The 13924-nt window shown below is 36.9% G+C and overlaps 1 protein-coding gene across 6 annotated transcripts in view; it reads left to right on the top strand.

Moving 5' to 3' along the window:
* Positions 1-13924, top strand: part of GLRA2 (glycine receptor alpha 2) — a 294664-nt gene that overhangs the window by 16303 nt on the left and 264437 nt on the right. For 3 of the 6 annotated variants that reach the window (XM_034435027.1, XM_034435011.1, XM_034435037.3), the window contains one exon: positions 10863-10930. In XM_034435027.1, coding sequence (XP_034290918.1) covers positions 10863-10930 — 68 coding nt within the window. Of the gene's footprint in view, positions 1-10862; positions 10931-11028; positions 11097-13924 lie in introns of all 6 variants that reach the window. The other 3 variants (XM_060686693.2, XM_034435018.1, XM_034435053.3) reach the window with 3 other exon arrangements.

The raw sequence follows: 13924 nt of genomic DNA, 5'->3' as shown, positions 1-13924 counted from the left end.
ATAAGGATATTTTCTTGGATTTATTCCTGTTGGTTTATATTACTATAAAGCTCTTGCTTAACCTATGCTAAGATTGATACCGGCTTATTCAGTACATTGCAAACCAGAAGGCAAATACTGTTTAATTTATACCCATTCATTTTTACTGAATCAGGATGCTATACTTATATTAAGAATTGATAACAGTGCATCAATGTACTACTGATAAATGCGTTGCCACTATATTAATGTTTGTTATGTATCTTTAATAGTGCAGCTGGAGTAACACAAGGCAGCTTGTACCCCCCGTGCAAGGTTTTTTGTGGTTCTTTTTACACTGGTTGATTAATGCACACAAGTCTTCATCCTGATATTAGAGAAGATATTACAAAATTTCAGGAGTTGACTGTATGATAACAATGATGGACTATGTGATAATGTGATACCTTAGATAGAAAGCCAGGTCAAAGACTCAGGAATACAAACCAGCATTAAAAGGGAATGACTAGATAGAACACTGTATTCTGTGTGCTTTAAGAAGGTCATCTTTTTTCCTGAAGACTTGCCCAAAGGCTTCAGTTTGCATGGTAGGCAGAAACATAATAAAAGGAGCTCTCCTTATATCTATATTGCAACTTTGGGGAAGGTCCATCGTTCAGTATAAACATACCTGTCTAAAATCTGGCAGAGCTGTCAATATCAGCATTTGTTGAGCTGAAATGACAGATGATCCAATTCATTAGAAAGCAGCTCTGTATATATTCTGTCCCAGATACAGAATTTCTGCTTCCCATGAAGTTCTTTAATGGATAAAATATTAGTCAGTTAGCAGAAGAAATTTCATTTTTTTGTCTCCTAGATCAGCCATTAAACAATATTTTACCAGAGAGTACAGTAAGGCTTACCCTATTTAGACAACTCTCAGACAGGAACAGTCACCAGATTTAGTGATGATTCAGATAAATTCAGATGATGTCTAAATTTTAGATCACAGTGAACTGTTTTGCTTGATTTTATTTATATCTTACATGTATTTTTTACAACTCAAGATATTGTACAAAATACTCCCTCTTATAATAACAATCCTACGAGGTGACTGGGTTGAAAAAAAGTGACTGGTTCAAAGTCATCCAGTACCTAGTGGAACTGACAGTCTCATGGTAGATTCTAGCACTCCAGCATGGTTTCTGCCTAACCACTCCTCTAAATTGCTTACACACATGTTCTTGGTTTCATGTAAATTCAGGAAACATGAATATGATACATTTTCACCAACACTGTGATAGAATGAAGTATTCATCTACTGTATCAGGAACAAAACTAGACTAGGTAAACTTTTGTGGACATACTAGCAAGAATGGATATAAAAATACTTCCCTATCTATAGTTTAAAGTGGTTTGATCCTGGGACAATTGTACCATGTCGATATTCATACAGCAGTACTCATATTGCTCTTGAGTACATTTGTAATTAAACAGCATTATTATTTTTTCTCTGTGCAGCTATTGACACCTCCCCAAGATATTTTGAATAAATGAGGTTGTCCCATATATAGTCTCATCCCTGCAGATGCCAGTGACAGGGCTATTGTTTCATGTTCCAGTGTGCCTCAAGTTAGTCCTTCTGATGAAGATACGCTGCCTGAAACATCCTCATGGCTCATTATTAGTGAGCTACAATTTGGGCATCAAGGATCATAGTTATGAAAAAGAATATCTGATTATATAATTCATGTGTTGACATAATGTTATTCCCATTCTGGACCAATGAATTAAAAACTGGATAATGCACATATTGGACTAGGTCTTTTATTTATAATTTACCAAGAGTTATATTCAGTGCATTCAGAAAGTATTCAGACCCCCTTCATTTTTGTCAATTTTGTTATGCTGCAAGTGTGAGGTGAAGGGGGTCTGAATACTTTCTGAATGCACTGTATAATGACTTATGTACTTTATCTTCTGACAGATTTTTTTTTCTTGCTGCACTTAAGCCTAATTGCTTAGAAATTGGAAAGTTTTGCATAGAAAGAATGAATTATATAAACTATTCAGTAATAAGAAGAAAAGAAAGCATTAAATATACTATTGTAAACAATAGCATGAAAGTAAAAAGAGTTGTTGAATGGAAAAAGCCATTTACTGGGCCATGAGAGGAGGTCTGCAAAGCAACTGGTGATAACAAAGACACCATTTCACTTTTTCTATTGTTTCAGGTACAGCTCTATGCTTTGAAAAGGTTCAGTGTTGCTCTTGAATGGTTGTTTCTTCCTATTTTTTTATTAAGTTCCTTCCTTAATATTTTATTAAACTTTTATTAAGTTTATTAAGTTCCTTCCTTAATATTTTATTAAGGAAGAAAAATATACTGCCTGATGGTGGACAATATAATAGCGAGGACTTAAAGGGAAATCTTATCTCTGATATAAGCCAGATCACAAACCTTTGTATGTTTAATTAGTTTTAATGAAGTTTTTTGTACCTTAATTGTGCCATTGTTTTGTGGGTTGCTGAGAAAAACTGTAATGTAAATTTTAAAAAGTACATAAAAATAAAGTGCAACTGTCAGGGCACCAAAATCATACTGAACTAATTCACTGTGATCTGTTCAGGTCAAAAAAGTTAAGATGGCAACTACAATCTCACAATAAAACTCCCATCTTGACTGTTTTTGACCTCTCTCCCCATGTTTTTATAGTATTACTGTGGCAATTGATCTAACTCCTTTCTACTTCACATCCCTGCCATTTTGCTAACTTTAAAAAAAATAAAAATCTGATTAAGAGAGATCCCTAGTGTATTATCTAAACCTTCAAATGCTCCCATCACCTTTTTTTAAAAAAAGTCTGGGGATGCCTGAATAAGTGAATCAATTAGATTATTTCCATTGCACTTATGATACACTTTGTAAAGATTAATAAGAGTCTTAAAATATATACACACACACATCCAGCCCAATGAAATTCTTCTCTGCATTAGCTAAAAACCATTCCCCACATGAAGAAAATCATATTGTTTATATACTAATGCAGCATACCAGAAAAGAAGAGATGACAGTCCTAATTCACCACCATAAACAAGGCTGAAAACATTCAAAGACATACTTTTAAGAGCTTTTTGCTTAGATGAATGAATCTGTCACTTCTCTTTTCTCCCACTCAAATGGTTTCTGTCCAAGGAAAACATACCAAACATGATGTTCACCTTTCTCTGGTGGTATCAATCATAGGGATCTCATCCCTCAACATAGCCCAGTCTCCCACTTTCAGAATTGAGTGGGTTAGCAGGTATCTACTCTTTTAACTCTGGAGCACTCTCTTACTTTTAAAAATATATTTTACGATGGAAACAAAATATATTTGAAGCAAAGCTCCAATGACAATAAGCTTTCTCATATTTTTATTCTGAACGGGATAGAGTATAATAAGGAGCTGTAGCTATGAGAACACAATATGAAGTCACAGGACATATGTAGTCCTCAAAGCTTTGACCCAAATATCTCCAAAGGTGCTTCCAAATTGTGTGGTTTAAATAATTATGGAATAAGCACATTAATTGTAATTTATATTTCATTTAAATATAAAACTAAGACAGAATTTGGCTTTTCCCCTTGATCCTACTTATTTCTTTATCCCAGGTCTGAGTTCTTGCAAAGATCAAATGTAATTCAAAATATTTTCAGCCCACAAATGTGGTATACCTCTGGCATATTGGCCCTGATCTGGAGCTAACTTAGCATAAGATAAAATCGAATCTTGATATCAAAAAGAATGGATCATTCTGAAAACATTCTGATTCTTGTTTTTATCTTATAGAAAATGCTGAAAGCTTCCTACTATTTAGAATGTAGGTATTATTCTTTGGGAGCTTGAAAAACTGAATTCACATTTTGATTCTTCCTGCAGAGAAGGCAGAAAATCTGAAGGATGATGCTTCCCAAAGATATAATTGAATTATAGTGTCATGCAGTGGTGTTAGTTTGAAGGGTAAGTTATGCTGACATCTATAGAAGCTGAATATAGATGTCAGGGGTAGTGTCCATCTAAGAAAACAGAAATAATAGAAGAGCACAAGAAAAAATATTTTAGAGTATATCTAAAGTATTAATTGTCATAACTCAAGCTTATTTGACTGCAAAATTTTTATTCCTTTTGTGTATCATACATATTTTTTTTTTTTAAATTTGATTTATATGCCGCCCTTCTCCGCAGACTCAGGGCGGCTTACAATGCGTTAAGCAATAGCCTTCATTCTTTTGTATGTTTTATACAAAGTCAGCTTATTGCCCCCACAAACTGGGTCCTCATTTCACCTACCTTAGAAAGGATGGAAGGCTGAGTCAACCTTGAGCCTTGGAGAGATTCGAACCAGCAGGAATTGCAGGCAGCTGTGTTAATTACAGGGTGCACTAAACCCCTGTACTATCTGTTAATTTTTAAAACTGTTAATTTTATTTTCAAATGTTTATATTCATATTTTGCCCTACCTGAATAACTCAAGAGCAGTGGTACATTAAACCATAATTAAACCAACTTAAACTGAATGCTGACATAACACTGCATAGTAGACAGGCACAGATATTAGAAAATAGTTATTATGTTGTGTGAAAAATTCTCAGATGCTACGATATTGTGGGAAAAAAATCTTTCCAACATTATGTTTACTCTCGCTCCTTTTCCTCCATGGTTACGTTCCTTTTCCTCAGCTAGTGATCCTCGTTGCAACTATTTTTCTTATGTGTCATAATAAAATGTTAAAGAATATGCTTTGCATTTTGAATCCTCTTCGGTCTTCTCCCAGGGATGTGCTTGCCTTGTTTATTGACCTCTCAGAAAAAGTTGACTTACTAAATTTAGAGTGTAATATAGTAAGGTTGTGTTGCTAGGTTCTTTTTAACAATCGAAAAACAGAATTGAAAAAAAAAATCTAATTAGGATATCTAGAGACATGCATATATACATATATACATGTGTGTGTGTGTGTGTGTGTTGTGTGTGTGTACAGAGAGAGAGAGAGAGGGAGAATAGCCTGGACACCAACGAAGGGTACAGGCAAATAGTCAGGAATTATGGAGATTGTACTAGAAAGAGATAGATGGAGTGAGCTGAAAATAGTGAAGAAGGATAAGAATAACAAAAAGGGCATTTTACAACAAGTTCAAGCTAAAAACAAAAGAAAATAAACATTATACCAATTGTTTGATAAATAGATCAGAATGCTAGCAGTTAATAAAGAAAAGATAAAGCTACTCAACTCCTATTTTGGTTCAGTATTTTCCAACTAAAATGTAAATATTCCACCAGGAAACTGTAATGATCAGGAGAGTATTGAAACTTAATATCAATATAAATATCTTCAGGAAATATCCTGCTATTTGAATGAATTTAGATTTATAGGATGAGATAAATTGCATCCTGGGGTACTTAAGGAAGTAGATAATAGTCTGGCAATATTTTTATGTCTGAAAAATCTCAGAAAACAAGTTACAGTAAGTGCTAGTTTACTGAGGGAATAGCAAAGATTCTTAGAGTTAGGATTCCTATCTTCAAAAAGAGGAAAAATGAAAAATCAACAGACCAGACAGTCTGACTTCAGTACCTGGGAAGATTTTAATGCAGATGATAAAGGGATAGATTTTCAAGCACCCTGAATACAGTGCAGTTACTTCCATAAATCTACATAAATTGGTCAAAAACAAATATTGCCAGGTTAGTCCTAATCTTATTTTTTTGTATTGTTTTAAATTACGTAATTTCTTTAATGGACTGTGGAAATGCAGTATGTCTTGATTCCTGGATAGCATTTGAAAAATATCATATTACTTTATTAGCAATGCAGTTAAGAGTGGCTTGAATGGCATGACAATTAAGTAGAAACATAGATTGTCAAAAATTACACTCAAAGAGTAGTCATTAACAATTTCTCTTCACATTTTAGAAGTTCAGTCTTGAGCCATCTATTGATCAATATTTTAGTAATAGCCATAGAATAAAATCCTCTTCTCTTTTTTTCCATTTTTTCCAGTATTAGAATATTTTCCAGAGAACTAGGTCTTCACATCCGAAGTAAGCTAATTTGAATCTCCTTTTTTGGTATTGGAAAGGAGTATGAATATAGGTTCTAATATTTTCAGGAATCCATCGCCAATCCAAATTTTAATTAGCAATTAAACAAATGAATTAATTGATTATTTAATTATATTGACAGTGTTTTTTCCTCTTGTACTTGGCAGATGTAGGTTCATATGCAAACATTATTAAATATGTAATACTATAGCAATGGGAACAGCAAAATGATTAAAACAGAACAGTTTGCATTGCTCAATTAGTATTGCTTTGAGAATACAATTGTTTGAACTGAATCACATTGGAAACAATTTGCATTCGGACAACCTGTCAGTGCTGCCTCCGATCAATTCCTATGAAAGAAAACTCTTAAATCTATAGATTCAGAGAAAAGGTAGTTTTACTAAGAATGAACTGAATGCAGCCAAAGTCAGGCAAGGTTTGAAGTATAAATCCTTCCATTTCCTACCATCCAGTCAGACCTGAAGAAGCTTCTTGGATGAGAAGTTCAAAGAAAAACCAGAAAGTCCAGTTGCCTCTTGAAAAAATAGCACCTTTGGGAAGCTGTTTAAGTTTTTCAAATGCCGCATGGCAGTCTATACTCCACTTAAATGGCTGACTTGGCTTCAGTTTGCCCTTGCATTTAGTTTTTAAAAGGTTGGTGATTGGTAATGTGATTTTGGCAAATGAGAGAATAAATTGCCAGTAGAAATTGGCAAAGCCTAAGAAACTTTGTAACTGCTTCCTAGTGCAGGAAGGGGCCATATCTACTGAGTCCATCACTACTCTTTCATGAGTAAGTAACCCAGGTCATGAATTATCTTGGTGAAATTCTAATTTAGAGATCTTTCTATACAATTCAGCTGCTTGAAGTCTCTTTAGGACTGCTCACACTAACTTCACATGAGTCCTCATAGTCTCAGTATATATTAAAATAACATCCAAATACACCAGCACCCCTTTATATAAGTAGTGATGCAACACCTCAGAACAGTTGCATGAAAACCAAAGGGGAGTACTTGGAACTGAAAGCATCCCAGAGTGCAGTTTTCCACTCATCACCTTCCTTGATTCGAACCCAGTAATAAGCCTCCCACAAGTCTAATTTAGTGATGATTTTGCCTTTGGCTCTATGTGCAAGCATGTCTTTCATCAGAGGCAATGGGTAAACATTTTCTATGCACACTGCATTTAGCCCACTATAGTCAATGCACAAATGAAGGGTTCCATCTTTTTTCTCACAGAACAACACTGGGGCTGCCACTCGCGGTCTAGCTGGTTGAATAAATCTACATTTAAAGTTTTTGTCTATGAATATGTGAAGCTCCTCTAGCTCTCATGGAGGCATTGAGTAGAGTTTAGGTTTTGGGAGTTTAGCCTCAGGAAGGATTTCAATACTACAGTCAGTGGGCTGATGAGGTAGGAACACGTAGGAGTCCTTCTCACTAAACAGATCCCATAGATCCCAGTATTCTTTGGGGATTCTGGGGTCACTTTTTGGGTGCTCCAGCATGACCACCCCTAACTTCCTCAGTTTTTTGGTTTTCTTGCCTCTGGGCATTGGGATTGCTTCCCCTTTTTTGGCTGCTTTGTGTCCGGTTTTTAAGTAACTTCTCCTCCAGTTCACATAAGAGTTCCATTTCTGGAATCAAGACGTCCAAGCAAGAGGGATCTCTCCATCCCACATGCCACTATGAAACTCAGAATCTCTTTGTGCTTTCTCATTCTCATTTACACTGGCTCAGTTATAAAATGAGCTCCCCCCCAACTACTGTCCCATCCAGTTGGCAAAAAGCTATTGGGACTTTTAATTGCTTAAGTCTCAGTCCCAACTTTTCCACCAGCTCAGAACTAACCACACACCTTGTGAAGTCCAGGTCCAGTAGAGGCAACATCCTCCCCTGGGTCCCTGATGAGGGCACAACTAGTTACACAGGAATGGTTACAGGGATTACATGTTGATTTACCAGAGGATTATTCTTGGAATTGGTTTCACTTTTTCCCAGGCCAGTCAGAGCTCACAGCCCCTCATAATCACAAGTCACAAACTCAATGACCTCCACCCCTTTCAGCACTATCTCACAGGACCTTGGAGCTGGTTTCTCTGCCTTTTTTCCTGGAGTCGCCATTGCTTTGGGGCTGAGCTTGGTGGATTGGCATTTGGCAACTAAGTGTCTCTCCTTCCCACACTTAAAACACGCTGTGGATCATTGTCTGGGCCCAGACATACACTTTGCTGACTTCTGGGTTTCCTTTCATCCTGAGGGGGAGGATTTGTGCCATCTGTAACTGCCCCCAGTGTCAGTCTCTGGCTAGGTCAATTTCTATTTCATCCACCAGCACATTGCTGTAGGGTGCATGGGGCCCATGAGATGCAGGCCGTATTTAAAGCAATTGATCAGGATGTCTTCAGGCCATGTGGCTAGCCAATACACTAACTCTTGGAACTCCTGGTTGTATGCAGCCACTGACTGCTGAAATTGGGTGATGATCTTCATTTGGGACTGAGTCTTGTGCTCCACCAGTGAGGCCTCAAACCATTGGTAAAGAGCTGCCATGAAGTGGTCATAGTTCTGCAGCTGGGGGGCATCATCATTATGGAGGGAGACCATCCACTCGGCCCATTGCACACTCAAGAGCCATGGTCATGCATCTTACTTGGGCTAACTCCATCCCCAATTCAGCCCCATACTCCTGCATGTAGTTCCAGAGTTGCACCAGGAAAAACCCCAGTTCCTTGAGGTCTCCCCTGTACTTCACTCTCAATGCTGGAACATTTGGGGTCCAGCATCTCTGAGGGACAGCTCCTGCAGGTGGAGGGGCTCATACAGTGACAGCTGCTGGTGGTGACACTGCTGGGACTGGGGCTGGTCCAGGTGGACCAGGTGCTACTGGTGCTGTGGCTGCTGGTGCAGTATCTCCATTCATGGCTTTGCTTGGGGTGGTCCAAGGAGCTTGAGCAGTCATCTGAATGAGTTTCCCAGGCTCTCCAATTCTCAATCACTTCTTGTAATAAGTACAAGGAATGGCTCAGCATGGCATCCTCTGGATCTGAATCAAGAGGGGGGACTTTGCCTCTATCCCTCTCATGCCACTTTAGTCTGTGGAAACCTCTGCTTCCTTGAGTAAAAGTCAAGGAGGGTTGTTCCTCTGGTTCTCTTTTTTTTTTGCCCCACCCATCTGAGCCTGATGGGCTTCTCATTGAAGTCCAGCTCCTCTCACCATTCTGCCTCATCTCGAGCATGGTGTGGTCTAGTGGGGGAGTCGGCTATAGCTCCAGTTTCCTCCAGCTCACTCCCATGGTTGGACATTGGATGCTTGGCCCCCTGTTAGACTGCAGTCTCCAGGTTGACTGTTAAAGCAGACCTTGGCTAATATCAAGGTTGCCTCTGGAAAGAAAACCCTTGACTCCATAGATTCAGAGAAAAGGTACTTTTACTAAGAACAAACTGAATGCAGCAAAAGTCAGGCAAGGTCTGAAGGAAACATGCACAAAAAAGACAAATTGAAAATTACCCCAGAGCCCACCCCCAGTAGTCAGGCAAACAGAGTCCAACCATCATCCAGGATGATGTTTTGCGAATGTCTCTGGTCCAAGTGCTCCATGCTGCCCTTGTGCATGCCATTCCTAGGACGGTTCGCCTTGAAGAGGTTAAACAAGACAAGCTCTCTGAGTCCAAGCCTCCCCATTGGTTGTTAGCAATTCCACTCTCATACTACCCTTACACTTCCTCTCCCAAATGCCCATTGCTCCCTCCCTCCCCATTGGGAGGGTAACACAAACTATTCTTCCATCTCAGTGATTATCTGCTCATCGGCTTATTGTTGATTATTACATGTAGTGCTGTTGTAATATTATAGTTAAAATTTGGATTATGAATCAGGAACTTTCATTCTAATGTCATTTTTGTTTTGGATATCTTAATTTCTCTTACTACTTACTTAATTTTCCACACCTGGTTTCATCTCTTTTTCCCTTGTGCATTTATTTAGTAGAAAGATAATACTAGTGTTCTATTACTTTTAGGATTATATGTCTGTACTGCTATCAGTATAATGCATATTTGCACATAGTATATATGATATACACAACAACTATGAATAATATCTGACAATACCTTAATATGAAAAAACATGTGGTTTAATATCTGCTAAAGCTAGACCACTACCACCTTTCTATCTCCTTTATATTTGCTGTCTTTAAAAGGGACAAGAATGAAACAACTATTCCAACAGATGATCCCCACCAACCCAAATACACTGTCACCAGTTTTACACTTTGCTTGTTACAGAATACAGTCTTGTTTTAAGGTTATTTGTTTAACACAATTGGATGCCATAAATCATTGTTCTATGAAAACTGATTATTAGATCCCCACATTTACCCAAGAAAAATATCAGAAGCTAGTTTATCTCACTCGTGCTATGTGGCTTTCTTCTAAGAATCCATTTCTCCTCCTTCTAGCCTGATTTAAGACTGACAAAGGGAAATGTGTAGGAAAACAATACATCCAAATAATCTAGTCTAAGTTGTTTTTTGTACTTTCTCTGCAGGGAATCCTACGGTTGTCTCAGATTACAATGACTATTTGTGCTTCAAGACTTTTGCTGCATTTGTCATTAAACCATAAATTGAATTAATAATGTTCACTGCAATGGGAGGAGGGAGGCTACAAAAATTGATCAGGGTCAGTATCATTTGTTGTTGTGTCTCACATTTTGCTTAATTTCAGCAGCCACTGCTCCAGATTGCATAGATTCTGGTGGAGAAGAACTTTTCTATGATATATATTGCAACATTTTTATTGCATTTCACAGGTCCTCCAGTAAACGTTACTTGCAATATTTTTATCAACAGTTTTGGATCAGTCACAGAAACCACAATGGTAAGTGCGGCAATGCCACTGGCACTGAAACAACTATCCTTGATATATGTCATAAACACAAACTGTCATTATTTTTCTATTTATTATTCAACTTGCAGGTCCTCCTGTAAATGTTACCTGCAACATATTTATCAACAGCTTTGGTTCAATAGCTGAAACTACAATGGTGAGTGGGGTTGCCTATTGAAGCCATCTTGTGAAGGAGAGACATGTGCCATGGATCTGAGGTTTCCTAAATCTGGAAGCCTCAGATGTGAGGGTGACCAAGAATGTTTATTAACTTTCAGAAAAATCTAAAAAGTCATTTTTAAGGGGGAAAAAAAACCTTGTGAAGTGATTTTTGTTTAGCATTCAAATTAAATATATTAACGAATGGTGAGCATAGAAAAATACAGGCGGTCCTCGATTTACGACAACAATTGAGCCCCAGATGTATGTTGCTAAGTGAGTTTTGCTCCATTTTATGACCTTTCTTGCCAGAGTTGTTAAGTGAATAATTGCAGTTGTTAAGTAGTAATATTGTTGTTAAATGAATCTGGCTTCCCCATTGACTTTGCTTGTCAGAAAGTCACAAAAGGTACACATGATCCCTGGACACTGCAATTATCCTAAATATGAACCAGTTGCCAAGCATCTGAATTTTGATCATGAAACCAAGGGGATGCTGCAACAGTCATAAGTGTGAAAAATGGTCATAAGTCACTTTTTCCAGTGCTGTTGTAACTTGGAACAATCACTAAATGAACTGTTGTAAGTTGAGGACTACCTGTATCAGTTTTACAAGGCAGAATAAAAATATGATAAACAATGTTTCATGACGATCAAAATCAGCTAACTGAATCAGTTATCTTTCTTATAGTTCCTACTGGCAATATAACATAAAACATAAGGAATGCCTTATGTTTTTAACTCTGCATGAAAAATTGGGCAAATCATAACTTTTGCTTACATCAACAATGGCCAACTGTTTTGGCAACTGTATCAACAAATCAATTCCTAGTATAAAAGAACACTATTAGTAATCTATTACTATTACTATTCCATCTACTAATTTTCTTCTTAATTTAGTGGGATAGCAGAAGGATAAACAACTACGTGTGTAGAGTAAACTTGAGGCATTTGGGCTCTCTCGTTTTTATTCACATATAATTGGTGCCAAATGCAACAAAACCTATTCAGGTTATACCATCTGCTTCTGGAATATTACAGACATCAACTTTATTTTCAAGAGGAAAATGTCATGAAAGTAATTCAAAATTTTAAACTCCAGAACAAGGGAACTATATATTACAACAGCAATGGTAGAGATAAGGCTAAGAGGTTGCTTACAGCCCACATTCAGTGGCTAATTAGCAAGATGATATGGAAGCTGGCAGAATTTTCTTTCCTCTTCTTTCTCCACATAGACCCACATAGGAGATATTGCAGAAATAATAGGAGAATCCCTCTTCAAATCCATCTGTAGTTCACTTCATCGTGGATTTTTATTAATTTTTTTCTCTGTTTGAGAAAGGAAAAATAAAATTTGGACATGAAATGGAAGCCCAAAACCAGCAACATAAAATCAGCTCCTCTAATAGTGTGCAGCCACATACCCTGGTCAATCTGTACTTGGGAGAGAGGATTATGAGATACTTTCTACTATGAGAACAGAGCTTCTATGTCTTCTCCAGAATGGAGACATATCTAAAATATTTTCAGTCATTCTTCAGTTCACATTTGTTAAAAAGAAGTATAAGCATTGTTCCATTAGTATTTATAAGCACATCCCCTTGTTAGCTTTCTTTCTTCTTTTTTTTTATTGAAAAAGTTTTCAAATACAAATTTCCCCCCCTTTTTTCCCCCTCTCCCTCCCCCTCCCTAACCCCCCCTCCCCACCCATCCCCCCCTGTGACTTCTTCATAACAAAAAAAAAAACCTAATTCATAACAGATTACTTACTCCCTCCTCTAGATATTGACCTTTACTTACTAAAAATATTATTAATATTATAACATCCCCCTTTATCCATACATTTCAGAAAAGAGAAAAGAAAGGAAAAAAAAAAGACATTATACTATAACATTATAGAATAACTTCTCCACTTTAAAACTATACGATAAGTCCTACTTTAACATTTAATCTTCTATATATATTACTATAACATTTCAAAGCGGCCTTCCCCATAAAATCTAGTTTAACATTTATTCCACTCTATCCATTTCCTCCACTCCCCTAAATATATCACTTAAAAATCCCTTTTCTTAGACTAATCAATCTAGTAACTAGCTTATTCACCCACTATCATGCAAAATTACCATACACAACATTTCTTAATATCTTTGATTCACTGCCCACACTACTTAAAAATATATGTCTATATTTTCCATTATATCTAAATAAAAAAAAGAAAAGACAATGACTTTAAATTTATAATCCATATAGTATCTTCTTTGAGGTCTTTCCACTGGATTGGTAGAACCAACATCCATAATCGGGTAACATAGCTTGCTGGTGCAACAGTTTATTCAGGATCTTCAATCATATCTGCCCCCATCAGTAGTAAATATCTTCTTATATGTATAAAAGTAAAAGCAACCACCCGAGTGACATTATAATTATATTCCATATAGTAATAATTGTGGGTTTCATCAGGATTATTAATTCCCATCATCGTAGTGGGTAACAACCCGATCTTCTGCATGCCCCAGCATAATTCTCTTGCCTTGTGATTCAAGATAATATAATATGTTTATCAACACAAAAAGAAATTCCAAAATGGATAATTCAAATCCATCAGTTTAAGGCTCGTTTCACGTCCCCAGATTACGGCCATGCAGAGATCTGCCACAATCCTCAGGATGATATTAACCAATACGTCGCCTCTTCTGTGTTTACACATAATCATTCATATTTTAAAGTCACTGGCTTCACTGTTGCCTGATTTAGAAATTTCTATTTTTATGCCACCTATTTCTTTTTTTCTTTTCTTTTTGTGGGTTTGGTTTCCATCCT

This window comes from Pantherophis guttatus, chromosome 5, assembly GCF_059756535.1.
Source record: "Pantherophis guttatus breed Tessera chromosome 5, ASM5975653v1, whole genome shotgun sequence".
NCBI classification, from domain to species: domain Eukaryota; kingdom Metazoa; phylum Chordata; class Lepidosauria; order Squamata; family Colubridae; genus Pantherophis; species Pantherophis guttatus.
Note: the sequence above shows the minus strand (reverse complement) of the source record. Positions and strands in the feature narration are given on the sequence as shown.